Genomic DNA, 27,187 nt, shown 5'->3' with positions numbered 1-27,187 from the left:
CCACAGACTGAAGGCTCACAGGTTCAATTCCCGGTCAAGGACATGTACCTTAGTTGCAGGTTCGATCCCCAGCCTGGTTGGGGTTGTGTGGGAGGCAACCAATCGATGTCTCTCTCTCACATCAATGTCTGTCTGTCTCTCTCTCTCTCTCTCTCTCTTTTCTTCCCTTTCACTCTATCTAAAAATAAATGGAAATATATCCTCGGGTGAGGATTTAAAAAAAAAAAGAAAGCTCTTATTGCTATGCAGTAATAACCTCCAAATGAGTTAAAGAGACTGATGAAATTCAGAAAGAAGGAACAATTCCTGTGACCTATTTCCAGAAAGAGGTGGGACTTGAATAGGGCCATTAAGGAGGGCTAGGGTTGGTCGGTAGGTAGGTAAAGCTCTCTAATGGGAAAAGGGTATGAGGAAGTGCATAGAATAAAGTGGGAGTGAAAGGGAGAGGCTAAGGCAGTGATAAGAACAGAATTCAGCGCCAGAAGTCTTAACTGGTGTTGTTCCCAACTTAACCAAGTTGGGAAATAGGATTACGGCCTGGTTGAGGAGTTTGCACATTTTTTGATAGGTAACAGTATTTTTCAAGGTTTTTGATATGAACTAAAGAGGTTGTGAGAAGATTCATCTTGAGACAGATGTCAGGATACAACAGATAGCACCAAAAGATTAAAAAATCAGTCAGGCATCTTTCTCTGCAGAATGGATTCATTTATTCATTCCATAAGTAATGTATCCAAGAAGTCTGCAATGCTCTGGGGATACAGTTATGACAAGGTATGAAACAGCCATTGTCTCCACAAAACTAATAGCCTAGTTTGAGATAAATACAAGTAAATAAGCAATTACAAGAATTATAGCAGGCAAAGTATAAGGTTTATCGGAGAATAAAGATGGTGATGATGATGCAGCTGTTAACACCTGTTGGCTCCTGAGCCAGACACGGTATTAGGCATGTCACATATATTATTCACTTAATACTTAAGCAACCTTGTGAGGTAGGTACTGTTATTTTATTCATCTTAAAAGGAAGAACTTTGAACTCGGAGTAACTTATGTGGTTACAGAACTAAAATTTAAACCCACATGTCCACTATGCTATGTCCCCTGTTGTTGGGGGCAGCAGGAACGGTACCAGGAGTCAGCCTGGTGGGGTCAGACTAGACCTGGGTTCTGCAACCTCAGCACTTGAATTCTGGCTAGGAAAGAATTCAAAGTCAAAACTCAAACTATAAGAGACGGTTTATTTATAAAATCACAGAGGTGGAAGAAGTAATTTGTAGAAGAAACGGGATTAGGACACAAGTTATAGAGGTAAAGGAAGCCCTTGGAGCTCAGAAGCGAGGACGTAAGGGAAAGTGCCTGGGGGAGCGGCAGGGGAAGGGGGGGAGGCTGGGGAGGATTGCTCCCAGGAGGGAGAGCGCTGGGTCCTCTGTCCTAAGGGTTTGTTTTTTGTTTTTATCCTCACCCGAGAATATTTTTCCATTGATTTTCAGATAGAGTGGGAGGGAGGAAAGAGAGAGAGAGAAACATCCATGTGTGAGAGTCACATCTACTGGTTGCCTCCTGCACAACCCCAACCAGGGCCGGGGATCGAACCACAACCAAGATACATGCCCTTGACCAGAATCAAACCCGTGACTCTTTGGTCCTCGGGCCAACACTACCACTGAGCCGAACCGGCCAGGGCTGTCCTAAGGGTTTTAAGGGTGGCGATTTTAGGGGAGGTCCCAGGGGAAGATCTCAATAGACTAGTCAGCAGCTTTCCAGGTGTGTCCTTTCAAGGTCAGGGTCTCCACTGATTGATTGGTTGGCACCAGGGCAGGGGAATCATTATCCAATACAGCTGGTCCTGAGGTCAGCCGTGGGGTCACGTGTCTGGTTCTGCTGCTTTTCTGGACCTGGAGCTGAAATACAACTGAGACCTACATGTCATCTCTAGGGAGGAAAGGTCAGGGGTCCAAACCACATGACCATCAACATGCTAGAGGAGGAAAGGTCACCCTGGGGGCGAGGCCCCACCCGACACCCGGGGCTTTCCACCCTGGTGACCTTCTGTACCTGGCCCATCGTCCTTGCTCTGCTCATGGGTGTCTAACAGCCTAACACACTATGACTAGGCATTTATAGAAACACTCAAAAGGGGTACTGATTTATGAAGAAAATAATGCATTTTAGTTTAGATATTTCAAATCCAAGTTAACAGTAAAAAATATCCTATAGTAAGTAGAACTCAAGAGACTGGAATTGGAGGGAAAATGTATACAAAAATAAAAGCTCAAAGGGCCAAGAAGTCGATTTGGGGGAATCGCCAACACATTAAACGTAAGAAGATGAGGGGAAAAGAGATATCTAGATAATACCTCTGCTACGTAAGCCCAAGAAAGAGATTCAAGAAGGCAACTGACAAGAAATGTTACAGGAAGGGTGAGACGAGGAACCGAGAAGGCCATTGGAAAGCACTACTTTCAAAGTAGTTGTTCTAGTACTAAACTGTATAGTATCATGCCATTTTTATAGAAGTCTCTATTTAATACATGAAAGGTGAAAACCTCAGAGAAGCTTGTGAAGTTCCACTGATGCAACTATGTTCTGTGTAGGTGGAATCCCCATGTGTGAGAAAAGCTAAACACTGATGCTGTTTGCTTCAGGAATAAAGCCATGCAGGCAGTGTTCTAGAAGGAGAATCTTACCTCACCTGCCACTGTACCCATCAGAATCTTGGCCTTAAGAGAACAGTCCAAAAAGTGATGGATGCTCCTCCCAGGCCATGCCCTCCCCTTTCCTTTCTCCCCTGCTTGCTGGCTGGAATTTGTAGAGTGCCACCTTGAACTGTGCGGAGAAGGACAACATCCTAGGAACTCGGAGCAACACCAAAGAAGGAGCCTGGGCCCCTGGTGTCAGACTTTTACATCACTTTTCACAGATCTGCTTTAATACAGCCTGGTTGGAACCCACTGAACCAAATATTCTTTTCTAGCTTGATCGATCCCAAATGTAATGGTCCAAGATTCTACAGTTTCATATCAGCAAAAACAGAAAATAATAATAATTTGCAGTTTGGACATAAACATGATCGTATGATACCTTTGTCAGCCTCTTGCTTAGGCTGTTACAGTTTAAACACTGCATGTGTTCATTCATTAAACAAATACCTTAGGTGCTAGAGCTAAAATAGTTAAAAACAGTTTAGGATTTTCTAAAGGTTGCGTCAACTTCAAAATAAGCTGCAACCCTCTTCCTCTTTCAGGTCATGCAGAGGTACTGGCGAAGAAGCTGGCATTACCATTATGACAGAGAAAATATTTATTTAAAGCCTTTTGCTTGTGATACAAAACTTGAATGGGTGTGTCAGATTCCAAAAGGTGAGTGATATTTATTTCCTTTCATGTGAATATTATGAATCCAGAGCCAAATGTAACTAAGAGAGCATTTTGGTCTATGATTATGATTTTAAAAAGCCTTTCAAGCCCTGGCCAGTGTGGCTTAGTTGGTTGGGCATCATCCCATGAACTAGAAGGATGCTGGTTCAGTTCCCAGTCAGGGGATGTGCAGGAGGCAACCAATTCATGTTTCACTCTCACATCGATGTTTCTCTCTCCCTCTCCCTTCCTTTCTCTGTAAAAATTAATAAAGTCTTGTTTTTGTTTTTTTTTTAATGTTGAGAGAGGGAATAAACTGTCTTTAAAAAAAAAAAAAACCTTCAAAGATGCAGTTAATACAATAAGTTCCACCCACCTGACTACTACCCCTTGTAGAAGGCTAGATTATTAACAATCAATGGTGTCTTCCTCTTTTATCATGAAAGAATTTGTATACAAGATAAAATTTAAGGCTAATTTAGGGTGATTAGACCTGGAAATGAAAGATAATTTTAAGTAAAAGAAGCAACGTGGCAGAGGGAATCATTTTTATTTTGATGCAAAATGAAGATAAGCATAAGAAAAATGAAGTAAGAACCAGGAAATCAAATTTCAGCACTTCCCTGGAAAATTTAGAAACAATTTTCAGTGAACTCAAAAACTGCTAATACTTGATGTAATTCAAATTCAAGAAACAGCTTGATTAGTAGAGTGTTTGGTGACAAAAGGGAGAGAAAGGAAAATAAATAGCTATCCTTTTACTTAGCTTTTTACTAGGAAAATGTCAAGGACTTTTAAGTAAAATCTTAAGATTTTAAATCCCAAGTTATTTTAAGCAAATACTAAATATATGAAATTGTTCGTGGTAAATGTACAGAAAGTTCCAAAATGAATTTCTGAATGAATGTAAACAGATTATTGAAACCAAAGGTATATCCTTCTATAAGTTCTCAAAGAATCCAAAGATTGTCATGGGACTGTCTATAAGAAAATTGTTCTTTTTCCTTTAACAAAGGCCACCATGCTGCACATATTGCCTTTAAAAGAGCTCAGACATGACTTTTGATACAGTAACGGTCAAGTCCCTCTCACAAAGGCAAACTGTCAGTCCATTAATAAAAGAAAAACTGTGTGTGTGGGGGGGGGGTGTCCAAAGGAGACATTATACCTGAGTTTTTCGTGATTATTGATTAAACCTGAAAGATGAACAAAGAAAAACCAGTTTGGATACTCTTTAAAGAAGCAGAAGAGTAAGTAATGTGTATAATTAATTTGGATAATGTCTCTTGTTTGAAGCATTGGTGGTGAGCTCTGGTAGCTTGCTAGCATGCCACAGAGTATCACTGCTCCCTCCAACATGTGCCCTCGCTGGTAGCTGCAACCCTGCCTCCTGTTTGAGTGATGGCTCAAACCCAAGAGTTTACACCGGGGCAACCTTAGAAATGACAAACCAGTAGCCACAGGAAAAAATTACAAAGAGCACATTTTTTTGTTGTTTTTTTTTCTTGTTTTTATCCTTTATTATATATATTTTTTATTTTAAACAAAAGAGAAGAAAATTAACTTAGCAAACATACATCAATTAACCAAATAAAAAGTCTTCACCCCTGCTCTCCCATGCAAAAACAAAATTAAAAACTAAAGAACTTCCTATCTCAGCCCTTTCCCAATTATCTGAAGCAATCAGTGATTGCTTGATCCAAGGTTTAAATGTAACTCCCCTTGGACAGTTTCTAAATTTCTACGTTACAGTGTGTCCCATTCACCTGGTTGGATATTTTGTTGGTTATTAGAGCAACCAAAGTTTGCTCAACCTGATACTTCTGTATTAATCTGTATTTTCTGGTTTTCTCAAAGCAGTTCACCTCTTTAGAAGCCTAAATCACCATACCTTTTCTCTAGCTCTTGCCGTTTTTATAACACTTGGCCGGTTCTAATTAGCCTCCTCTTCTCTAAAAGACATATTTGACAACCTAAAATTTTTTCTCATTTATATTGAATTCATTGGGGTGACATTGGTTAATAAAATTATATAGGCTTCAGGGGTACAATTCTATAATATATCATCTGTATATTGTATTGTGTTCACCACCCCAAGTCATGTCTCCTCCTATGACCACTTACCCCCCCCCCCATACCTCCTCCCCACCACCCTTTCTCCCTTTCCCTCCAGTAATCACCACACTGTTGTCTGTGGACAACCTAAAAATGTTAAATAGCCATAACCAGATGTACTTTTTAAAAATCTTCACCCAAGGATATGTTTTTATTGATTTGAGAGAGAGAGGAAGGAAGAGGGAGAGAGAGAAATGACGATCAGTTGCTTCCTGTATGTCCTTTTCTCACTAACTTAAAGAAATTTAAAGTTTAGACATAGAATCCCCAACACGTGATTAAATCAAGAAACTATGTATATTTTAAACTGGTTGGTAGCATTGTTGTTAAAAAAAAAAAAAAAAGGAAGAAATTATCCAACACCCAAAGAACTGACTCTGGGAGAGAAAGCAAAGATGCTGGATATATAGGCAGTCTTTTGTATTAGGCCCTGATACAACAACAAAATTGGGAACAGTTATTTTATCCTGTAATTTCTAAGATTCATAAAATTATGTTTTTGACTGGAAACTAATGTGACCTATGAACAGAATGAAAAGGGAGAAGAAAGAAACCTAGCATCCTGGGAGAAACTGCTCTTGCCTGGAACTGGGGGCATTTCCACAGGGGGGATCTCACCGAATCTTCACACAGACTTGGTGATTTAGGTGGTAGAGTCTCACTTCCTACAGACTAGAGCGCGAGGCTCACGGAGTTGAACAGCTGATCAGTACCAAAGCGCCAAGGGTCTGAGGGCTTTGGAATTGGCCCATCCAACTTTAATATTTCCTGTTTCCATCCAGGAGGCCTGGGTGATTTTTAATTATGTTTCTCCCAGTTTTGTCTTTCACCTTCTCAAAAGGTTCAGTACTGGGTCATTGTACATTGATTGTTTCCAAGGATATCCTGGGAGACAATAAACTCTACCCACCCAGGTTCACAGAAAATTACTCAAATTGCATTAGACGAAGAAGTGGTTCCTGAATAACCTCACCCGACAGTGGTGATCATCTCGGTTCATACTCCTTAGTGCTTCTGTCTAATACTCCTGAATGCACCTGTGTTTATCCATCTGGCCTTCCTTTGTGACTTCCGTGGTATAAGGTAGAGAACTGCTAGCAATACTTTATTAATATTTCTTTTTTCTTTATTGATTTGAGAGAGATAGAAACATTGATGAGAGAGAACATGGATTGGCCGCCTTCTGCATGCCCCTCACTGAGGATTTGGCCCACAACTTGGGCATGTGCCCTGACCAGGAATCGAATTGGTGACCTCTTGGTGCATGGGTCGACACTCACCACTGAGCCACACCGGCCAGGCTACTTTAATAATATTTAATAGATCTGCTTTTTTATTGCCACTAAAATAGCTTTAGCATGGGCCCCAGAATTCAAAATTTAAGTGATCATATCATGGAACGAAATGGTTCAGCCAGAAATGGACAAACCTCAGCAATACTGCAAGTCCTCTTGAAGTAGATGAAAGGCCCTTACAGTACGTGATGATCTCTAATTGAACACTAAACTTAAACCACTTGCTTTCTTCCTTATACAGGGCGTACTCCAAAAACACCGGACTGGTACAACCCAGGTGAGTTAAAGAAAACTGAAACTTAGCCAAAGCCGCCTTTACTTTTTCAATAATGCATTTAGTTTATTTAAACCCAGGCCTAAGTGCCAGCATCTTCACCTGAGATGGAATATGTGTATGCAGGGAAGCTGATTGCCTTTCCCTGTGACTCTGGGTGGCAGAGTCACTCAGCTCAGGAGTCCTTGTTCCTTTCAGGAAGCACTGCCCTGGCCAGAGAGAGCCAGTAATCTAAATGGATCACAGTTTATTAAAGTTTTGAGCATCAGTCTATACTTAGAGGGTGCAGTTTGGTTTACACAGTCGTAACTGATATTCTTCCTCTTCAGAACGAGCTGGAATTCATGGACCTCCAGTTGTAGTAGATGGGAGTGAATATTGGTTTGTTGCTGATCCTTACCTCAACTATGAAGAAGCAGTCCTGTACTGTGCTAGCAATCACAGCTCCCTGGCGACTTTGACATCTTTTGCAGGATTGAAAGCCATCAAAAACAAAATAGCAAATGTAATTCAAAAGGATGTGTTTTTAAGTATATCTTTCATTTTTATATTTATCTCATGAAAACATTTTCAAAATCTTACCAAAATCTACAGAAGTTAAATGTGCCTCTCAAGTAAAATTTGCCTAATATTCAAATTCATCATTTCTTGTTAGGAATGTTAAGTATAATTGTTTGATATTTTAAAATATTCAAGATTAATTATAAACATCAGTTTATAAAATGAACATCAATCGATAATGTATTCTAATTCCATATCACTTTTTTTACTAAAAGTTAACTTTCCAGTTAACTTGAGTTTCTGTTTCTACTAATAATTAACTTTACAAAATAGCTTTTTGAACCCTGGCAAATTTGGCTCAGCAGTTGAGCGTTGGCCTGCAGACCAGAGAGTCCTGGGTTCAGTTCCCACTAGGGGCATGTACCCCCCCCCCCCATACACACACACACACACACAAAATGAATTACAAAATAGCTTTTTGGAGGAAAACTAATTTGTACATCTTTAAATTTATAATTAGTTGCAATAAGATACAATATGTCCAATTAATGTATGCCCATAGTTACAGCAACCGTATTTTCTGTATGCAGTTTTCAAAAGACTCAGTTGGTGAAAGGATCTGATTTGTGTAATTTAGATAGCGAAGTAATGGAATATTTTGAAATCTTCGTTTTTTGTGTTTATGGTGGAATAGGGTTAAATCAAAACTCTCCCAGAAAACTTAGCACATGTAAGGATGGGTGTTTGATTTGTTTTTCAGATATCTGGTGATGAACAGAAGTGGTGGGTGAGAACTCCTAAGCAGCCAATAATAGATCGTCATTATATGTAGTATGTAATCATTGATGCTACCTTTATAAAGTTATTTAAAAGAAGCAGTTCCAAATGTTCTTTTACCAAATGGATTACTTTTCATAATTAATTTTGAACATTAATCCATAAACTGTATAGACTAGAGAAACCAAGTCCTTTTGCATATTACCATCAAATATAAGTATAAAAAAATGGTTTAACATTAATTTTAGAATTAAAATTATTTATAGTAAACATGGGAATGGAATATGTAACTACATTCTGAGTTGTCAAATCTCTCATTTTCTTCCAGCACACGACATTCGTGGCATCATTTTCCAGTAACATTTGGAGAGCAGTGTTTATACTTATCTGCCAAGACTTGGCTTCATGGTAAAACTAATTCCAAGCCCTCTAATTACAAATTATGTAATATGTGAAATTTGGGTTCAGTTGCTAGTCTAGTTTTGTGTCCCTTTGATTATGTGTTTGATAACTTTATCTTATTCTGATTTATTGCTAATGACAATAGTTCAAATTCCAAATGCAAATAAATGTGCTTTTTATTGTGAATATTTTTATTTCCTTTACTTAGAAATAAACTTACCACTTTCATACATAATAAGCCTATAGACCAATTTGCAAAGATAAATAGGCAGCAGCTCTAAAATATAGTTTATGTCTTTTTCCTCTTCATCAGCCTTCTTCAACTCTATTTTCTGCCATCCGGAACTTGGTAACTCTGTTCTTTACATCACATGTGCACATTTTTATAGGCAATATTCGTATACTACAACCTAGTGATATGAATAGTCCTAGAAGACATTAATGGCTAGAGAAGAAAACAAATATATTTTAACCATTTGGAAATTAATTTAAAGAGACTTTCTTTATTACTGGATTTTTTTGAAAGTGTACTGAATGGCCCTGGCCCATTTGGTTCAGTGGTTAGAGCATTGGCCTGCGGACCAGAGGGTCCTGGGTTTGATTCTAGGCAAGGGCACATACCTTGGTTGCGGTTCATCCCTGGTCCCTGTTGTGGTCGAGCAGGTGGCAGCCAATCAATGTGTCTCTCTCACATCAATGTTTCTCTTCTATCCCCCTCTCTCCCTCCCTCCCTTTCTCCTTCCCACTCTGTCTGAAGATCCAATGTAAAAATATCCTCGGGTGAGGATTAAATAAATAAATACATAAATAAAATAAAGTGTACTGAATAGAAAAATCTCACCACAGTAACCCTGCTTTTCATTTCTCAGACTTACATAAACCAGCAGACTGTAATACCAAGTTGCCATTCATCTGTGAAAAATATAATGTATCTTCATTGGAGAAATATAGTCCAGATTCTGCAGCTAAAATTCAATGCTCTGGGAGCTGGATTACTTTTCAGAATAAGGTAAAAAGAGAATCACTACATTGTGCAAACCATGATTGCTTTCATGATGGTTGTATGGCGTGTGACACAATGGCAACCCATCAGATAACTTCACTAAGACAGCCTCTGCATATTTTAGTATCTTACCTGATCCTACATTGTCAGAAACCAAGTTAACTCTCAAGTTAGCCATGCCTACAGGTCTTTCAAAATAGTGTGTTCCTATTCTGTTGCTGCAAACACTTAAATTGCAGAAGCTGATGTGTCAACAGAGAGTAATACGTTGAAGTCAAGACTATCTCTCTGGCATATAGAAAACAATTTCTGGCTGATAAATTTTCCCCCTTAAGGAAAACATCCAACCAGCAACTACCAATCAAATTAGAGCAGCATTTCCCAAACTGCTTTTTGGGAACTACACATATGCTAACCAAATGTTAATCACTGATCTTGCCTCCAGAGTGGAGTTTATGATTAAATAGATTTGGGAAATGCTGCATTTTCCATACTTGCTTCTTTGAGATGCATAATCCATATTGTATAAGTATCTCTTAGGGAATGTATTTGGCTGCTAAAAAAGGAGCTTGGTACAGTATGTTAAAACATTTATTTATTACATAAAAGAAGTTTGAAGTAAGCAGACTGGGGTTGGTATATAAACTCTGTGAATTCTTCAAAACCAGGCTCCTTTTGTCTCTCTCCTCTGCCATCCTTACCATAAAGCTTCTGAGCTCAAGCTCAGAGTGTTTTCTCTACAGTCTTCTAGAAGCTACTCAGTGACTTATACCTCCTCAGCCACTTAATTCTGGATAGAAACCAAAATGACAACATTTTGTAGACCGTTTCAAGGAACACAATTTGAAGCATACTACTCCACACTAACATGGTCATGGCATCAAAAAGAAAACAGAAGAGATGTGTCTGGCAGCTGAAAACACCTGTAGTCAGGCTAAAATATTAAGAGTATATTTTGATTTTGTTTTAAAATTAGAACAGTCTTTTCCTCCAGTGTACTGGGACTAAAATTATACAGTTGATGTAAATTGAATTAAGTATTCTGCCAAGGGACAGGGGGATGGTTTCTTTTGAAAATGTGAGGTGTTTTTTTTTAAATATAAGGAGTTAATGATTAAGAATACAGACTTTGAAATCAAATGTAACAGAGTCTAAATGCTGACCATACCATTTTATGCTATTTCACTTACAGGTAAAGTTATTTAACTTACCAGTGCCTAAGTTTTTCCAGTTGTGAGAATTAAATCAGACAATACTATGCAAACTGTTTAACACAGTGGAACCACGTAGTAAGTGGGAGATATTTTTTAAAAAAATAGTTTGAGGACTGCTCTTTAGTTGTTTTAATTGAGAGTGTAGATCTGCATTGTTATGGTACTACGTTATAAATTTAAATATCTCACAGACCAATAATGAGCAACCCTCTGAAAAAATGGTACACTTATTTCCTATGTGAGCTTTCCTGTATCTGGAATCTTAAGCTTCATATATGTTCTTTGTTTGCAGTGTTTTCTAAAGATTAAACCCAAGTCTCTCTCATTTTCTGGAGCAAGCGACACTTGTCACACCTACGGTGGCACCCTTCCTACAGTGTTGAGCCAAAGAGAACAAGGTAGCAGAATTGTTTTGGAAACATGTTTTATTCTGATCTGGGGGCCACGTTAATTTTGGGAGGCTGAGGGGAATCAACATCTTTTAAGTCTTATTAAACTATTTTTTTACAGAGTAGGTGAAAGACTATTTCGTAAATAAGCAAGAGGATTCGTTGACATTTTTAGTATATCTTGAATTTGAAAAATTCAAATGCTTTTTAAAATAAATCTCTTTGAGAAGTACAAATTGGTTGTTAGACTGATGAACCTCAAAGGGAATTGGGGGAGGGAGGGTGGGATGAGATAAACCAAAGAACTTCTATGCATATATGCATAAGCAATGGACACCGACAACAGTGTGGGGAAGGCAGGAGAGGGGCGGGATTGGGGAGGAGGGAGTCATTGGGGCGGAAAAGGGAGGGACATCTGTAATACAGTCAACAATAAAGATGAAAAAATAAGTAAATAAGTAAATAAATAATGGTGGGGGTCTCTTTCTGACAGATTTTATTACATCCTTGCTTCCGGATATGGAAGATGACTTATGGATTGGTTTGCGCTGGACAGCCCATGAAAGGATAAATAAATGGATAGATAACAGAGAGTTGACATACAGTAACTTTCACCCATTCTTGGTTGGTCGAAGGCTGAGAATACCAAAAGATGTAAGTTTTTTGGCATTAATGATCTATGTAGCTCTATGAAATTCTTGAGTCTTCCATAAATTATTGGTGCCAGAGGCTGAAGAGGATGGAAGGATTGGGGATGGTGGTAGAAGGGTATGGGGTTTCTTTTGAGGAAGGTGAAATGTAAAATTGATCTAAGAATATGGTCACACAAATCTGTACATATACTAAAACCTATGGAATTTATGCTTTAAATGGGTGAATTATATTGTATGTGAATTGTATCTCAATAAGGCTGTCACAAGAACAATAACAACAGAAATTTCCCCACTCTAGGAACTCACAATGAATATTTCAGCATTATTTTCTTCTAGGGTTTTTCCATACAGTGTCTTCTTGAGATAGATACGGTCATAGTTGGTCATAGTACATATATATATGTGTGTTGTGTGTGTGTATATATATATATATATATTTATATATATATATATAATTTATATATATAATTGATTTCTACTTTTCTCACATAGTATTATATCATAAGTAGTTTCTTATGCTGTTAAAAGATGTACTTGACAGTCCTGACTGGTTTGGCTCAGCAGTTAGAGCGTCGGGCCGTGGACTGGAAAGACTGGGGTTCGGTTCCCGCTAAGGGCATATACCTTGGTTGCAGTCTGTCCCCAACCCATGCTGGGGTCGTGTGGGTGACAAACAGTTGTGTCTCTCTCATGTCAACGATGTTTCTCTCTCTCTCTCTCTTCCCCCTCCTCTCCCACTCTGTCTGAAGATAAATGCAAAAAAAAAAAAAGTGTCCTTGGGTGAAGATAAAAAAAAAAAAATGTACTTGACAGGCATTTAGTGGATTTAGTGGGTATTTAGATTTTTCTCGGTTGTGCATAATCTGAAATGGTGTTGCAATAAACACCTTTGTGCATGAACTTTGCTTATGTTTCAGGTTATCTCCTTAAGATAGATTTTGGAAGTTATATAGTCAGATCAAAAGAAATAGTTATAAAGTTCGGGTTACCAAATTCTTTTCCAAAAAGATTTATGAGTTTATATTTTTGTCAGCAAAATATTATGATGGCCCTTTTTCCCATACCTGCATATTAATAATTTCTAACATTTGTTGAGCAGCTCATATGTATCAGGCACTCTGCTAATGCATCACATGCATTATTTCATTATATCAGCACAATGGATGTGCAAAGGTCTGTTAGTCCTTTCCTGTCTTAGAAATGCAGGGACACACATTCATGTAATTGACCAGTGATCACACAGCCTGTACGTGTGGAATTAGCGTTTTAATCCAGGTCCAGGAGCCTGCAGAGCCAGCATTCCTAACATCTCTACTACATTGCCTCAAAGGAGCATTATCTTCTAAACATTCTTGTTAATTTGGTAGTTTAAATTATATCATATTTTCATTTATAGTTCTCTGATTTTTAATGAAAACAAGCCTGTGTAAATTCAATAATAATTTGAATTTCATCAAGTGTGAATGTTCTTATTTTTTGCCAATTTACCTATCAAAACTTTCATGTATTTCTCACAGATTTTATGACTATGTAAATATTAAATATGCTGTCCCTGTTTTTCTTGCGTTTATTGCAAATATTTCCCTAGGTTTTTTTAGTGAGGTCTGAATACCAAAAATATTACAGAAATGAGTTTGAGTTTGTGTGTGTGTGTGTTCAGATCTGTTTATTTCCCTTTTCCTCCATTATTTTTAGGTCTAAAAGTCTATCTTATTAATGATGGTTAAATGTTTGCCTGTATTTTTGTTTTGTTTTGTTTTATAGATTGCCTTTTTTTCCCTCACAGCATGACACATTGATATATGGTCTATGTTGTCATGACTAATCCTTTTTCTTAATTCTAGCTAATTATCTAGCATTGTTTATTGCATTTATTTTCATGTGTTAAAAGCAATATAGGATGCCTCCTTTATCATATATGAAGTGTGTATATATAAGATATACTCTTATATAGCTACCACACTGATCTAAATACTGTAATTTTACCATATTTTTAAAAATCTAATAGAGCTAGTTATATTTTATTAAATGCCATTAAGATATTTTTAGCTATTCTTGTCCATTCTTCCAGACAAACTAGAAGTATTTAGTCAATTTCCAATCAAAACAATTAAATAAAAAATTCTGATGAAGATCTGATAGCATTTTAGGGAAAATTCACATCTTTTCAGTACTCTTGTAATTCAAGAATATGGTATAATATATCTCTCCATTTATTCCTGTCTTCCTTTAGCTCTCAGTGACGTTTTTATAGCACTTCTCTTTCTTACTGTCATTGATATGGCAGCTTTTTTATTGATTTTTGTACTGATATGAAGGAAAGCTATTGTTTCAGGATTTTTATATATTTATTTCATAGGCATCCATCTTATTAAAATCCCTTATTACTTCTTAGAGTATTTTCACAGTTTTTTTTTTTTATGTTTCCTAAAGAGATAATTATAATTTTCAAATAACAGTTTATGCTTCACTACACATGGTAGAACTACGGTAAATACCAGGAGTACTAAACACCATCCCAGACTTGATTTGCACTTTGATGGGCCTGTCTGCAGGGTTCTGTTGTTACACTACGTATATGGTGTTGCCATATACATGTATCATTTAAGATGTATCATTGTATAGCTATCTTATTTAGAATTTTTATTCAGAAATAAGTACTGCATTTTCTAAAACTTGTTTCCAGCATCTATTGAAATTGTCATATGGGTTTTCCCATTCAGCCTATTGGCATGTGGTATAATACATTAATAGATGTTATATTAAACCATCTTTATCTTCTAATAAAATCTAGTTGCTCAGAGTGGATTATATTTTACTATTCTACTGAATTAGATTTGTTAGAATTTTATTTGGGAATGTTTTCACCTCTGTTCATAGAGTTAAAATTTTTATGCCATATTGTCAGATTTTTTTTTTCCTCATCACATGAGCTTCATAAGATGAACTTGGTAGTTTTCTGCCTTTGTGTTTTGAAATTAGACCTCAGTCTGGGAAATTATCTTTGAAGAACTACTGGCAAAATCATGTGATTTTATTATTTTTATTTTTATTTTTTTCTTTATTGATTTTAGAGAGGGAGAAAGGGAGAGGGAGAAAGAGATGGAAACATCAATGAGAGAGAACATTGACTGGCCGCCTCCTGCATGCCCTGCACTGGGGATTGGGCCCACAACCTGGACATATGCCCTGATCAGGAATCGAACCGGCAACCTCCTGGTACATGGGTCAATGCTCAACCACTGAGCCACACCGGCTGGGCAAAAACCATGTGATTTTAGAACCCTTATCAGAGATCACTGTTTAATAAGAAAAGGATTTAGTGCGGTAGATGACGGCCTAAACTCCAGAGTCAAACTGTCTGGGTTTGCATTCCATTCAGCAATTTAGTATGCCTTTGCAAGTTCACTTAACTTTTTTTCATCTGATACTGTTGAACCTGCCATACCATGTGAGGATTACATAAGACAATCCATTTAAAGCTTCTAGCACAATACCTGACACACACTTTTTAAAATGAGCTATTTATTACTTAGTTTTAATTTCCTCCAAAGTTACTAGTACACACTGGTATTTCTACATCTCCTTATAACAATTGTGCTAATTTTTATTTTTCAAGAAAATTGTCTGTTTCATTCAGATTTTCAAATGTATTAAAGTTCTGTATGTTATTATATTTTAAATCTTCACATCTTACTTTGATTGTTTTTCTTAGGTTTTTACAAAAATTGATGTATGTTATTGGTTTTCTCTTCTCTCTTCTCCACCCTCTACTCCTATTGTTTGAGATATTTTTACCAATGCTACTACATTTTCCTATCCTCTTTTTCATGGAGTTATAGTTTTGCTGATTTTCTAATTTTACCTTTTAAAAAATATAGAATACATTTATAATAATACACATTTGCCTCCTCCACATAAAGTTTTACTCATACCCTTATAATATTGCTAATATTAGTCTCTCCTGTATTTTTTTATTTAATTTTGGTTTAATGTTTATTGAGTAGCATGGGTATATGTGTCGTTGTTGTTGTTTTATTTATGTTATTTTATTTTATTGTTAATCCTCACCCAAGGATATTTTTCCATTGATTTTTAGATAGAGTGGAAGGGAGGGTGGGGGAAGAGAGAGAGAGAAACATCAACTGGTTGCCTCCTGGAGGGCCCCAACCAGGGCCAGGGATTGAACCTGCAACCCAGGTACACACCTCTGACGAGGAATCAAACCTATGGAACTTTGGTCCATAGGCTGAGACTCTAACCATTGAGCCAAATCAGCCAGGGCTGTGTTGTTTTTTAGTCTGTATATCCAGGGGTAAGGTTTTCTTATTTTTCCAATTGTGTTATGTTTGAAACATACAGAAAAGTATAGGGACAAAATACTTGAATAAAATTTCACATCTAGTAATATTGATGTATGGTCAGAAAATGAAATCTACATAGATACTTTTGTTTATGGAAGTTGTTATAGTGACTAGTATAGGATCAAAGCTTTAAGGTGAGTTCTCCATTGTGTAGCAAAAATCTGTCAAAAATTTAAAACATCTAATAGGTTGAGTTAATAACCATTACTTTTTTGCTTACTTGAAATGTCAAGAATGATAGCAGAGTGTTAAATATTAGTATATTTGTATTTTTGTCTCATTTCTAACAGTTTTTCTTTATCTGTCTTGAAGACATATTTATTAATATTGCCACTATTTTGTTTTATAATTTCTGAAGTTAATTGCCCTTTTCTTGTGCTCTGGAAGGTCATTAGGATTTTCTTGGTGACGTCATGGTCAGCTCTTTAATGACATATTTTATAGGAGAAGAAATCCAATTTGGGATGTAAAGTTCTCTTGCTGGGATCTTCAGACTTAGTTTCATAACTGTTTGTATCTATTTGCCTTTTGTTTAGATGTTTGAGGAAGAATCCCACTACCACTGTGCCCTAATGCTCAACCACCGAAAGTCACCTTTAACTGGGACATGGAATTTTACCTCCTGCAGTGAACAACACACTGTGTCTCTCTGCCAGAAATACTCAGGTATAGGTCATTATCTAGACAACTGTGGTACTTTATGATGTTGCATATGTACAGTACTTTTCACAAAGATTTTATAAGTGAATCAATATTAATTTTAATCATTTAGCTTTCTTAAAATTTCAGTGTGACTAAATTCATGTGGGCTCAGTGAGTCAGGTTATCTCAGATGGAATGTGATCTTTTTCTAAGTATTATTACCATACTTAATTAAATATCCAAATTAAGTATCAGGGAGAATTTGTTAATAGGAATTATCTATTGATAATCAGTTATGGTTGAATTTTATTCTCCTTTCTACTCTGGCATTTTTCAGATTTTACTTTCTATCCTGAGAAAGGGAGGAAAAAAACAATATTTTTTAATTTAGTTCAGTATAAATATTCAAAGTTAAATTTAGCACTAGATGTGAAGCCGTTATAAATGAACCAAAATGACTTACTACAATCCAAATAAAACTTAAAAAATAGGAAACATCTCTATTTTCAAAAAGATGTTTTAGGAAATATTAAATTGTTTTCATTGATCACAATAAGTTTTTAACAAATGATTTTTTTTTTAAACTTTTTTATGTAGTGAAAATCTCAAGTAGATTATCTAGGTACTTCTGAGGAACTTTTTGCAAAATTAATCTTTGCTCATTTGTCTCAGACTTTCTGATAACTGTCTTATTTAGAAAAGTACTGTAAAGCCATAATTTAAATATATTCCCTTATTGGGTGATTTTGTACATTTCTTCATGGGAACTCTCCCAGATGAAAACTTGGCAATGGATCACCTCTTGTTGAAGCAGTTCAGACAAAGCAGGTATTTGACACCAACCTGTAATGGAGATCTTTTTGAAGTCTACTTTTTTTTTTTTTGGTACGTGCCCCTAGCGGGAACCGAACCCAAAACTCTCTGGTCCGCAGGCTGACGCTCCAACTACTGAGCCAAACCCGTCAGGGCTCAAAGGCTACTTTTATTTGTAGCTTTCCTTCTTCCTAAATCAGATCAACTAAAACAGAATTTTCTTCTAATTTTATAAAACAAATGTTGGGGCTCATACATTTTACCTAAGGTATACAGGAAGACATACCTAGCTCTCCCACCGAAAATCTAACATAAGTGAATAGACAAGTAACATCTAAAATACACTATTATGGGGGAAAGTTTTTTGTTTGTTTGTTTGTTTTTAATGTCCTATGACTTGCAGAGTGAATAGTTTTTGTGTTGGTTTCCTTTCTGTTTTACTCACAGAAGTTGAAAACAGACAGACCTCACAGAATACTTCCGAAACGGTCAAGTACCTAAATAATCTGTACAAAATAATCCGGAAGAGCCTGACTTGGTCAGAAGCGCTGAGGGAATGCCAGAACGCGAAGATGCGGCTGGTGAGCATCACAGACCCGTACCAGCAGGCGTTCCTGACCGTGCAGGCGGTCCTGTACAACGCCTCGCTGTGGATCGGCCTCTCCAGTCAAGATGTGAGTTCTCAGCCCCGGCTGCCGGGATTGGGGGATGTTGTGTACAGGGTCTCTCCTACCCGACTAAAGGAAACCGGAACTCATACAACCTCGCTCCAGGGAATGAACTTCAGGAAGCATGTAATTTTTAGTGGCAGTTGTCTTTCCACTGTTGAAAGAGCTGTATTGTTTAGACTAAGAAAAAGTCATGGTGGATATATGCAGCTGATTGCTTCTTTTCTATAAAATCCTTGCCCAAAGATATTTTTCCCATTTATCTCCAGATAGAGAGGGAGGGAGGGAGAGAGAGAAAGAAACATCGATGCGAGAGAGACACATTGACTGGTTGCCTTCCCCACGATCCAACCAGGGCTGGGGACGAACCACAGACAAGATACATGCCCTTGGCCAGAATCAAACCCGCGACTCTTTGGTCCACAGGCCGAGGTGCTAACCAAACCGGCCAGGGCTGATTGCTTCTTTTATCTATTCCAACCAAAGACCGAGCTGGGCTCCGCAGCTGCCCTGTCTCCTCAGCTAACGAAGAGAGGAAGGGAAGACTTTAAAAATCAGTGGGGTCAGTGTGTAGAGGCACCATGGATGGCATGGAGACTCCTTTCTGTCCCTTTCAGAATCAGCAGAGTGACGTTAAGCCACCTGACGAAAGGATTCAAATGCAAGCCCTGTTCCTGGTAGATGTTCTTGGGCACTTCTCACTCATGTCATAGCCCCGTAGGGAATGCGAGCCTCCTGGTAATTCCCAACACTAAACTACAGACCAATAGGAATATTGATGCTACCGAAGCTTTTGGTTATAATTAATAGGGATTTTAAAGATAAAACGAGTATTCCTCTCAGCACTATAGGCCATTTTGCCTCTTTTCTGGGCCTTCTCTGCAATACTCTGATACCCTGCCCACTGGGATGTATTGAAGGGTAAGATATCGGGCCAGAGTATAAGGCTGTATACATTATGCAGTACATAGAGGGTGCCATTTACACATTGTGATGTGAACTTTGCCCCCTGCATCTGCACAGTGCATGCCTGGTGGAAGCCCTGGTTAGACCAATGTCACCTACACCTGTCCTCCTAACTCGCTCTCCGAGAGGGTGACTGGCAGAGCAGGAGAGAGAACGAGTCCACCGCCTCATGAAGCAAACCTAAGTTACGTGTACCTCAGGGTGACCCCCAGTGTGCCAAGACAGCTTTAGGGCTGCAGGGAGAAAATGTGAGCCAAGACCACTCTGTCCCAGCACAAACCCAGAGCTGAGCTGGAGCACAGGCTCAGAAGTAACCATTATCTTTGACAAACTTTGGATTCATCACCACCGGCCGTGAACAGAAACTCAATTAAAAGAAACAGTATTTAGAAATTGCTTGAAGAATGGTTTCTCCAACTGGATATTTTAAAATGTAGGCTCATGCCAAACCAGATCGTCGGTTTGAATCGCTGCCCCTCACATCATGGGTCTTCATAGCACCGCCTTAGCTCACTTCCTCTGTGGTGTTTGTTATCATGTGAACCATCACTGCGTCCCTTGTGAGGAAAGTAATAAGCTATTAGATTTCCCAGTTTCGGTCACCTTAAACTTTCTGAAACAAAAGCAATATTGTCGCTCTAGAAAATTTGTCAAGTTATCGCAAATTAAAGGAAAATATTTAAATCGGCTGTAATCACAGTACCCTGTGATAAATATGGTTTCATCTTTGGGTATATAGCCTTCCAGTTGTTTTTCCATGTACACACATATTTATATTTTAGGTCATTGGGATCATACTGTTTTGTAGCATTTTTCCCCACGTAATGTTTTGGTTCTTCTTTCTTATCTTATTTTTCAATCTTCATCTATGTTTCTTTTTTTTTTTTGTTTCTCTTTATTTTAACAAATTCTATACAGCTGTTTATTATGTATCTTCAGAAGCTGCCTTAAATCTTTGGGACGTGACAGGGTATAAGTAAATAAAACTTTACATTGAAAGCAGTGTGAAGGTATTGAAAGATTTTTTTTTTTTAATCCTCACACGAGGACATTTTTTCCATTTTTTGTACAGACAGAGTGGGAGGGAGAGAGAGAAAGAGAGAGAGAGGGAAACATCGACGTGAAGGGACACATCGTGTGGCTGCCACCCGCACGACCAACCAGGGCCGGGGACAAACTGCAACCTAGGTACGTGCCCTTAGCGGGAACCGAACCCGGGTCTCTCCGGACCGCAGGCGGACGCTCTAACCGCTGAGCCAAACTGGCCAGGGCGGTATTGAAAGATTTTAAATGTGGTAACAACACTATCAGATTTTTAGTTAAGAAAAATTATCCTGGGCAGAACGTGGAGAGGAAGTGAGTAATTTAGAGATAGGAGGCTAGTTAGAGTTTCTTGCAGAAATTCATGCAGAACATGATGTCAGCCTGGACTAAGGCACGTTCACAAGGTCTGCAGTGCCGCCGTCTGGGATATATGAAGTCCAGAGTGTGACTGTGGCGGTAGGTCACCAGAGTACTTAGAAAGAAAGCACACAAGTAGAGAATGTCAAGAAAGCTTAGGAACCGGATGAATCACCCACGTGAGCACAGATATCCCTAAATCAGTGGTCGGACCAGGAGATGGAGCAAGACATGAGGCATCTCCCTAGTGGATGCCGGGGAAGAGCCAGGGCCAGATCCGCAGTGGATGTGGGAGAGAGGCCAGGAATCTGGGAGCGGGCAGTGACCAGAGGGGCATAAACCTCAAAGGAAATGACTGAAGGGGATAAAATACCTACAACCCTATTCTCACAGCCCTATGGGATTTGAGAATGAAAAATACAGCCTTCCCTGTGTGTGCTGAAAAGAAATTATTCTCTTGGAAAAGACAGTTTTAATTAAGATGAAGAATTTAGTAAACAGATATGTAAAGAGGTTTCATATTCACTGAGGAGATGGAGGGTGTGGGATGATTAGTCTATGAGCAATGTCAGTTCCAGAGGCCCAAGGGCCTGGCTCAGTTGGGAGCACAGAAAACATGGCGGATACAGGGCCATCCGGAGTCCAGGCCACACCACATGGTCAAAGGGCCACACTGGAAGCCACGTGACCTGGGAATTAACTGGGGACAAGTTACATTCTGGTGGAGAACAACTCAGAATGAACCATTGGTGGTGCTGAGGCTTGACCACGTTTGTTATTTATGGTTCACTAACCAGACGGTGTGTGGCCTTTGCCCAGTATTCCAAAGAAGCCGGTGATACCAAATTACCTTGGGCCTCAGGAGGTCTCAGCCCCACGAGTCGCTGCGTAAGGCCTGGGGCTCTGGCACCATGGAGAAGCTCAGACTGTACCCCACATCTCCTAGACTTCTGTACCAACTCTGTGAAGCCTCCTTCAGGATAGGCAGGCGGTCAAGCCCTTGTCAGGATGTAACCACAGATGTTCATAGCCTGTGGGTACACAATAGAACATAGTGATAAGGAGGCATGTCCCCAAAGACAAGTGTGGAAACTGGCGTGACATCCACATGGTCTGAGGGATTATGTAACTTTCTGTGTGTGAACTAGCTAGCCACTGAGTTACATGTTTTACACATGGTATACCGTTAATTCCAGCCGTTAGGTTAGGTGTCACATCCATGTAACACAGTGGTTCTCAACCTGTGGGTTGCGACCCCTTTGGGCGACCCTTTCACAGGGGTCACCCAAGACCATCAGGAAACACATATTTCCAATGGCAATTCATAACAGTAGCAAAACTACAGTTATGAAGTAGCAACGAAAATAATTTTATGGTTGGGGGTCACCACAACATGAGGAACTGTATTAAAGGGTCGCGGCATTAGGAAGGTTGAGAACCACTGATAACAGCTGAGGGGATGGACTTGGTGAGGTAAACTCACAATCAAAACTAATGTGACTGAACCAGAATTCAAAACCAGGTATGCTTAGCTCCAAAGCCTGTGTTCTCTCCACGACTACATGTTGTCTCTAACTTTATCAGTGCTTACAGAGGTACTCACTCCACCTAAACTTTCTGATTCAACAATCAACCATGCCAATAACGTGTGAGGCTTCATAGTATAATAATTCAGACCGAGGGCGCCAGGGCCCGACGACCTCGATTACAATCCCAGCACTGCTGTTTATGTTCCATGTGACTTGGCGCATGCTACATGCCTTCAGTTTCCTCATCTGCAAAATGGGTGTAATAGTACCTATCTCATATGGTTGTTATGAGGGTTAAATAAGTTAATATTTGTAAAGCACTTAGAACAGTCTCTGGCACATAGTAAGTGCCATGTGTATGTTAAATATTAGATAAAATTAAAAGTCATTAGATTGACCATGAGGACCAAAACAATACCAAAGGGATAACATGAAGCATTGCCACTTGAAACGTATTTCTGTTCCTTTCAGGATGAACTCAACTTTGTTTGGTCGGATGGGAAACATCTTCAGTTTAGTCGCTGGACTGAAAATAATGAGCAGCTGGAGGACTGTGTGTTTTTAGACACTGATGGGTTCTGGAAAACATCTGATTGTGATGCTTACCAACCAGGTGCTATTTGCTACCATTCAGGAGGTATGTTAAATTCAAATATTTTATTTCTCAAGTGACTATCGGTCTCACGTGTAGTGAAATTTGAGGGGAGTGGTTATGTAAAATTTTGTTTTAAAATCTTAAAGAAATTGTCCTGGCCAGTTTGCTCAGTGGTTAGAGCATCAGCCCACAGATTAAAGAGTCTCAGGTTTGATTCCAGTCAAGAGCATGTACTTCGGTTTCAGTTCGACCCCCAGCCCTGGTCAGGGTCATGCAGGAGGCAACCAATCAATGTGTCTCTCTCACATCGATATTTCTCTCTCTCTCTCCCTCCCTTCCACTCTGTCTGAAAATAAATGAAAAAAATATCCTTGTGTGAGGATTAAAAAAAAGAAAAAGAATGCTTTTGAAAAGTTATATATTAAATATTTTGTCATTAATTTGTTATTTTAGACATTTTTTATTTTTATCAGTTGACAATGGTTATTGAACTTTTAAGTCCCCGTTAGCCTCATTTTGATATATTTTCTGTTTATATTCTTTTGTTTTGTTTTGTTACTCCTCACTCGAGGATATTTTTTCCACTGATTTTTATGGAGTGGAAGGAATGAGGGGAAGGGAAGAGAGAGAGAGAGAAGAGGAAGGAGAGAGAAACATTGATGTGAGAGAGACACATCGATTGGTTGCCTCCTGCATGTACCTGACTGGGGCTGGGGATTGAACCTGCAACTCAGATACATACCCTTGACTGAGATCAGCCTGTGACCCTTCAGTCCTCAGGTTGACACTCTAACTACTGAGCCACGCTGGCCAGGGCGATATTCTTACAGAATACCTTATATTTGTGGGAATTCTTTTTTTTTTCTTTATTGATTTTTAAAGAGAGAGGAAGGGAGAGGGAAAGAGAGATGGAAACATTGATGAGAGAGAACATCGATTGGCCGCCTCCTGCATGCCCCCCACTGGGGATCGGGCCCACAACCTGGGCATGTGCCCTGACCAGGAATCAAACCGGCAACCTCTTGGTGCAAGGGTCAACGCTCAACCACTGAGCCACATGGGCCAGGCTGTGGGAAATTCTTTTGTAATTCTTATCATTAACTAAAATTTCTTCTATGACTCACTGTTAAGATTCACATGGTAGTAAGTAACAGCACCCAGCTCAAGCTAGCTTAAACCAAAAAAGAATTTTAGTTCCTCAAAAATGGGGGTAGAGCTAAACCCCATGAGGAAGGGGGATCAGAAACTCAAACTGTCTTCTGCGTGCCCTTTCTTTGCTCTGTGGATCTGCACTCCTCTCTACATACTTCCTGCTCCTCTCTGCACGTGATAAAACGGGCAGCTCTGCAGCTCCCCTGTGACCTCACTGGAGGTGAAGTGACTCTCTCTGAATCCCACTTTTCAATTTCATAGAATCTGAAGGGCTCCGCTGACAGGTATGCAATCTCTAGCTCACTCAGAGGCAAGTGGGGTTACATGTGTGGGTGTGGGGTGAGAAGACATGGCTGCCCAGGCAAAGGGACTGGCTGGGAGCTGGGAGCGACGCTGAACTGCTGAAGCCGTTTGACGGGCTCTGAGTAGTGCATGTCTGTACTTGCATCTTTTTGCATGTCTGGCCTTTTCACAAAATGAAAAGAAAAAAAAAGCTCTAATCAGATTTTCTAGATGTCAGATTTTAAACTATTTCTGTCTGCTTTGGTTAAAGCAATAATTTATCTAGAACATCGCATGTTTCATTAAAATGCTCCTTTAAAATTAGACAAGATATCAGACACTTGAAGACAAACTCTCAAAGTTACAGTTAGGTGCCTATGTTTGTGTCGCTTCTCTGAGGCAGCCTCTTGTATTTGAAGTTTGGAGATGCCGGGAGACAGAAATGACATTTAACTCAATAGCACCTCATTTTTCACGTTCTTCCTCTCACTCCACAGCAGGGGAGAGAAAATTGCTGTGTTAGACCATTTCTTTCCTGCAGAAAGCCAGTGAAGAGGTTGCATTATGTTGGGTAGAAACAAAACAAGCAGCGCCAGGCTATTATGTCCTGGCTTCCTGAATATTTCCTACTAATCAAGTCTAATTACTACAAACAGGATTTAACATTTATATCTGAAATTAGTACTCAGACCCTTCATTTTTTTTTTTTTTTTTTCTAGATGAGATTGAAAGAGAGGTCAACCCAGTTAACAGTGTTCGATGTCCATCTCCTGTTTTAAATACTCCATGGATACCATTTCAGAACTATTGCTACAATTTCATGATAGCAAAGAATAGATATACGGCGGTGACCCAAGACGATATTCATTCCAGATGCCAAAAACTGAGTGAGTCTGTTACCTGGCCACTATATATTGCATTATGCTCATTTTTAAACACCTCACCTGAGTGTGTGATAAATATATCTAATTGGTACTACTAACCAAGTTCTCAAAAATATTCATCTTCTCATTTTGACATTATCAGTGACATAGTATTAAAGTTTGTGTTTAGTTGAAATGGAAGATATAGGAGTTACCTCTTTCTTCACCCACTCATCAGAGAGCTAGTCTGTCTTTACAGGTGTAAACAAAATGGGTTCTACTTAACAAGGAAAAGAAATGACATTTCCTAGCAGACACTATCAAGCCAGGTGGTGGGCAAAATGAAAATAAGTTTATTTGAGTGGTCAAACGCTTAAATAAGCCTCAAAGAAGCAGCTCTGCTTTTTCAGAAAAATTACATATTTCACATTTTGAAGACTCTTCAGATATTTCCTAGAAGCTCCACTGAGGATCTGGAACTTCTGAACAGTGAACCTATGAATTCTGTGGAAAGTTCCTGTGGACAAATAAGGCATTGCCCCCAAAGTGTGCTCTGTAGAACATTAGTCCTGAGATATGTTCTACAAAAAGGGATTCTTAGAAAAAGAACAAGGTTTGTTACAGAAAAGACTCAAAACACTGGAGGAAGCAAAGAGGCTCCTTTATTCACACATGCGGACCCAGAGGAGGCAGTCTCTAAATTCTGGGCCCCGAGTTGCAGGGCACGCCTAGCTTTATAGCGGGCTGGGTGGACATTCTTTTTTTTTTTTTTTAATCCTCACCCGAGGACATTTTTTTGTTCAGATAGAGTGGGAGGGAGAGAGAGAGAGAAACATCGATGTGAAAGGGGCACATCGAGTGGCTGCCACCCACACAACCAACCAGGGCAGGGGACAAACTGCAACCGAGGTATGTGCCCTTAGTGGGAACCGAACCCAGGTCTCTCTGGACTGCAGGCCAACGCTCTAACCGCTGAGCCAAACCGGCCAGAGCCTGGGTGGATATTCTTTAGATGCGAGAGAGGTAAGCAGTTTACAGAAGCAGGAAGCAAAAGGGTTTGGTTATCTCCTGGGTACTTGCTTTTTCTAAAATGGCAGTTTACTTCTACTATCAGGTTAAGAAACACTACACACCATCGCTTCGTGTTAGAGATGATCAAATGTGCATTTGCGTATACTGTAAGAAATACTTGCATAAACGGACTAGTTGATTTGTTTAAGCAGTCTTTGCAAAGTTTTTATCTATGTTGCTCTTTTCTGAGGAACCTCACATTAATTCCCCGAGGAACACACTATGGGAAATATCAAACTTTTTTAACACCAATATAAGAGTGATCACTAAGACAAAGGAAGATCTGTCTTAGAGTCTAACCAGGATGTTTTATTTATCACAGTCTTTGACAATATACCATTAATATAGGTGGATTTGTACCAATTCCAAATAAGCTTTAAATGGGAAAAGTGAAGTGAATGCGTTTTTAATTTCTCTACTAGCTTGTCACTATTCTATAACACCTTATTTATCATCAAAATGTTTTAAAATTTCTTAACCTGTTCATTTTAGTACAACAAGCAATTTTAATTGACATTTTTCTTATTTTCTGCTGTTGTTAAAATTTGGGAGTATATTAAATTGGGAAATACCATTTTCTAAATCAAACAAAATAAAATGTTCTAGATAAATAATTGTTAAAATTATTGACTGTTTTTTATTTTACAGATCCAAAATCACATATTCTGAGTATTCGAGATGAAAAAGAGAATATCTTTGTTCTTGAGCAACTTCTGCATTTTAATTATATGGCATCATGGGTCGTGTTAGGTATAATTTATGAAAGTAAGTTGTAAATCTATTGATTTTCTCTTTAGTCATACTTCATTAGAAATGACTTATTTATCAAGCTATAAAAGTATGGTTCTTCAAAGTATAT

General features: G+C 38.7%; 1 protein-coding gene across 2 annotated transcripts in view; it reads left to right on the top strand.

Moving 5' to 3' along the window:
- Positions 1–27,187, top strand: part of LOC118625191 (CD302 antigen) — a 146,539-nt gene that overhangs the window by 56,710 nt on the left and 62,642 nt on the right. For both annotated transcript variants that reach the window (XM_036253768.1, XM_036253766.1), the window contains exons 16-28: positions 3,248–3,362; positions 7,011–7,046; positions 7,373–7,548; positions 8,305–8,375; positions 8,650–8,729; positions 9,593–9,732; positions 11,233–11,338; positions 11,823–11,983; positions 16,883–17,012; positions 18,249–18,475; positions 22,837–23,002; positions 25,114–25,281; positions 26,977–27,093. In XM_036253768.1, the coding sequence (XP_036109661.1) occupies positions 3,248–3,362; positions 7,011–7,046; positions 7,373–7,548; positions 8,305–8,375; positions 8,650–8,729; positions 9,593–9,732; positions 11,233–11,338; positions 11,823–11,983; positions 16,883–17,012; positions 18,249–18,475; positions 22,837–23,002; positions 25,114–25,281; positions 26,977–27,093 (1,693 nt within the window). The remainder of the gene's footprint in view (positions 1–3,247; positions 3,363–7,010; positions 7,047–7,372; positions 7,549–8,304; positions 8,376–8,649; positions 8,730–9,592; positions 9,733–11,232; positions 11,339–11,822; positions 11,984–16,882; positions 17,013–18,248; positions 18,476–22,836; positions 23,003–25,113; positions 25,282–26,976; positions 27,094–27,187) is intronic.

This window comes from Molossus molossus, unplaced genomic scaffold (genome assembly GCF_014108415.1).
Source record: "Molossus molossus isolate mMolMol1 unplaced genomic scaffold, mMolMol1.p scaffold_m16_p_11, whole genome shotgun sequence".
Classification (NCBI taxonomy): Eukaryota; Metazoa; Chordata; class Mammalia; order Chiroptera; family Molossidae; genus Molossus; species Molossus molossus.
This window is presented reverse-complemented; position numbering and strand designations above follow the sequence as displayed.